The sequence below is a fragment of the Pteropus vampyrus genome, unplaced genomic scaffold (genome assembly GCF_000151845.1).
Source record: "Pteropus vampyrus isolate Shadow unplaced genomic scaffold, Pvam_2.0 Scaffold23, whole genome shotgun sequence".
Taxonomy (NCBI): domain Eukaryota; kingdom Metazoa; phylum Chordata; class Mammalia; order Chiroptera; family Pteropodidae; genus Pteropus; species Pteropus vampyrus.
The window spans coordinates 3,932,210-3,935,529 of NW_011888804.1; the positions used below are offsets into that span (position 1 = coordinate 3,932,210).

At 55.7% G+C, this 3,320-nt stretch overlaps 1 protein-coding gene across 5 annotated transcripts in view; it reads left to right on the plus strand.

Moving 5' to 3' along the window:
- The window catches only part of TPCN1 (two pore segment channel 1), a 69,572-nt gene that overhangs the window by 45,499 nt on the left and 20,753 nt on the right, over positions 1–3,320 (plus strand). For all 5 annotated transcript variants that reach the window (XM_023528235.1, XM_023528236.1, XM_023528239.1 and 2 more), the window contains exons 17-18: positions 1,475–1,528; positions 2,375–2,447. In XM_023528235.1, coding sequence (XP_023384003.1) covers positions 1,475–1,528; positions 2,375–2,447 — 127 coding nt within the window. The remainder of the gene's footprint in view (positions 1–1,474; positions 1,529–2,374; positions 2,448–3,320) is intronic.

Genomic DNA, 3,320 nt, shown 5'->3' on the forward strand with positions numbered 1-3,320 from the left:
AAATCTGAGATGCCGGAGGTGCTTATAGCTTGGAGTTGGTTACCATTTCTTGGGCTTTCCATGGACAGTGGAAAGTTTTTTTTGTTTTTTTTTTTTTAATAAAATATATTGTTTATCTTGACAGTCCTAATTCAGATTCAGGACTACAGGGGTTTTACCCAGCCTCATCACCCTTTCATATCTAGATTCCCAGGCTTAAAATCCTGGTTTCCAGCAACACTGACACTAAGACTCATCCACTTCATCTCACAGCACACACAACAGTCTCCGAAAAACAGCACCAACACCACCCCGACAATGTCATTACCAGGAGCACCACTCCAGGGGTTAGAGCCAGAACCCTGTGTTTTAAGGGCACCTGGGATAGTTAATTCCTCTCCGTGTGGGTATGTCAGCAACTGGGTACGCATTCAGGTGTCCTTATTTCATTTTGTTTTTGATTCGTAGGGCTTGCTTTTTCCATTGAATTTTCGTTTTATAATTATGTAAAATGTGTCCGTGGTTCCAAGTCGGATCTACAAAACAAAGTATATCATTTACATACCTGTCACCTCTCCCAGTGGGAAACGTTGATTACGGTTCACCCTTGCCTTTTTTTAAAAACTCGAAGTAGATGAATACATACGCACATCTCCCTGTCTTAAACGATAGTGTACTTTACACACTGTTTTTTCCACCTTGCTTTTTTTTCAGTTAACAATACTTCCTGGAGACGCTGCCGGAGTGATTCTATAGAGATGGTCCTCATTTTTTTTTTTTATAGTCGAAGTACACCTTTTCGTGGCCATGTCATAGTTTGTGCAGCCGGCCCCCTATTGATCACGTAGGTGGTTTCCAGGTCTTTGTGATCACACGCAGTTCTTCGGTGAATGGCTCTCGGTGCATGCCTGGGCTGTGCTTTTGCTGGAGTCTCTCTGGGACGGCTAGGTGAAAGGTCAAGTGCGTGTGCAACCTTGCTGACGAGGCAGTCATTTTAGAGTCAGACATCTCTAGGGAAAAGCAAACGCTCTCAAGATGCAAACCCTTTGTACATCGCCCATCTTTTAACCAACTTGAAATAATTTGTAGGTGTTACCAAAACATCTTCATTGATAGCCCTACAGCGTGACGTAGAGGGTGTTTTAAAACATCCGTAGCTGTTTCTCAGTGAATCCACTGGTCGTTTAGCTCATGTAGTAAAAGCAGTCAGCGGAGAGAAGCCACCTATCATGTGAGCATGTGAAACGGCCCTGCTCCCTTCATCTGCCCAGAAATGAACCGGGGCCTGCAGGTGTGACCTACACATTTCCATGCCCACCTGTGCTTTCTCTGTCTACCATGGACCTGTCTATTGCAGACTTGGTGGTGGCAGTCAACGGGCTCTGGGTCCTCGTGGAGACTTTCATGCTGAAAGGTAAGCCTGGCTCGGGGCTTGGCCCATCCTGTGGGCACACCTGACCCCCGCCTCTTGAGCTGCTGCCTCTCTGTCTTACAGGTGGGAACTTCTTCTCCAAGCACGTGCCCTGGAGTTATCTCGTCTTTCTGACTAGTAAGTCTGACATGGCTTTGCTGACCAGCTCGTCTTAAGCACTGGCTTTCATTTGATTTCGGACCTCGTGGCTCTTCTCTAAAGCAGGACAGCTTAACAAGAAGGGAGCAGAAATTGAGTTTTATTCCATCCCACCCCCGTCCCCCCTTAACACTCTTCCGCGGTTCTCCGCGGTCCCAAAGATCACGTCCCCATCCTGGGGGTGCTCACGTCGCCCAGCCGCACAGGGCCCCTTCGGCCTTCTCTTCGGCCTCATCTCTGGCCTGTACGCCGCCTGCGCCCCCGTCCGCAGCCCTCCTGATCCCAATGCCCCGCGTCCTTTCCTGCCTCAGGGCCTTTGCACGGGCTGTTTCCTCTGCCTGGTGCCCTTGTCCCCCTGCCACGCTGCCTGACATTGTCCCTCCTCCTCTTACGTCTCCACGTCCCCGAGCTCTCTGCCCCGTCGTTACCCGTTCTCAGCCTCGCACCCCGTCTAGACGCTAAGCCCTGCTGGAGCAGGCGCAGTGCCGTGAGCTTCGCTTGCACACGCCCAGCACACGCGGCACAATGCTTGGGGCAGGAAATAGTTGTCAGATGAGCAGATGGATGGCCGGGCCATTCCCAGAGAGGAGGAGGGCGTGCCTCTCTCCTTAGCAAGGCGCCCCGATTGACTAGCATCTGGGCTTGGCCCTCTCCTGGAGCCTGCATTGTCACAGGGGGCCGTGGGGTGACGTGGCTGTCTGGAGGGTACGTGGCTTGCAGGGGAGGCCGGAGACCTCAGAAGGGTCTCCGAGAGGAAGCTGAGCCAGGCCCAGTGTGGGAGCCCGTGGTGGGGGCTGCTGCTAACCGCCTGTCCCCCGTTCACAGTCTACGGGGTGGAGCTGTTCCTGAAGGTCGCCGGCCTGGGCCCCGTTGAATACCTGTCCTCCGGATGGAATCTGTAAGTGGGGAGCACATTTCTTAGCCACGTCTGAGGCTGACGAAAGCCGCTGGCCTCCCTGCGCCCCCCACGGCACACACGCCACGTCCGCATGCGCAGAAGGAAGGCGCGAGGCCGGGTCACGGCCTCTGTCTCCTGGTTCTGTTCTGCCTCTGGCTCCGGGACTTCCTGGAGTCAGGCTCTTGTGTTACTCTCCCTGGCCCCGCTGCCCGTCCCTCCTGCACACGGCCTGAGGGTCCTCCGACTGGCCGGCCCTTCCTGAGTCGTTTCATCCCCACGCCATCCCCGACAACCAAGCTCTTTCCCCCAAAACCCACGTTGCCCACAGAGAAGGAGGTCCCACCACCTCCCCTGGGCAACAGCAAGCCGGTGGCTGTGAGAGACCCGAGTGGCCCTTTCCCCTGTTCCACTGAGATTTCAGGAGGTCAGGTGCCACCCGTTCAAGTTAACTCACCCATGAAATCCGGCTACACTCACGAGGTCTTGGGTCCTGAGACAAAGTGAGTTAATAAATAGAGAAGAGTGCGGGCCGGACAGCCATCCACACGCGTGCTGTTCCGGGGTCTCCCGCAGATCCAGAGAGGAGGGGGAACCCCACCGGGTGACCCGCCCCTCCCCGCCGTGGGTCGGGGGTCGCCAGCGTCTGCGACCTTCAGGGGGGTGGAGGGTGGGGTGGCACTGGGCATTTCTAACCCCGAGGTGTGTGCTGTGGTGGCGCCTGGCCACGTCAGCCTCGGACCCCGGTTGCGTCCCAGCTGGGTGGCCGCGGGCCTCTGCCGGGCACGCTGCTGCTCCTGCCGTCGTTGGGGGGCGGGCTCCCTTCCACGGAGCACAGAACGGGGCTGGGAACGCACGAGGCCGGGGTGAGCCGAG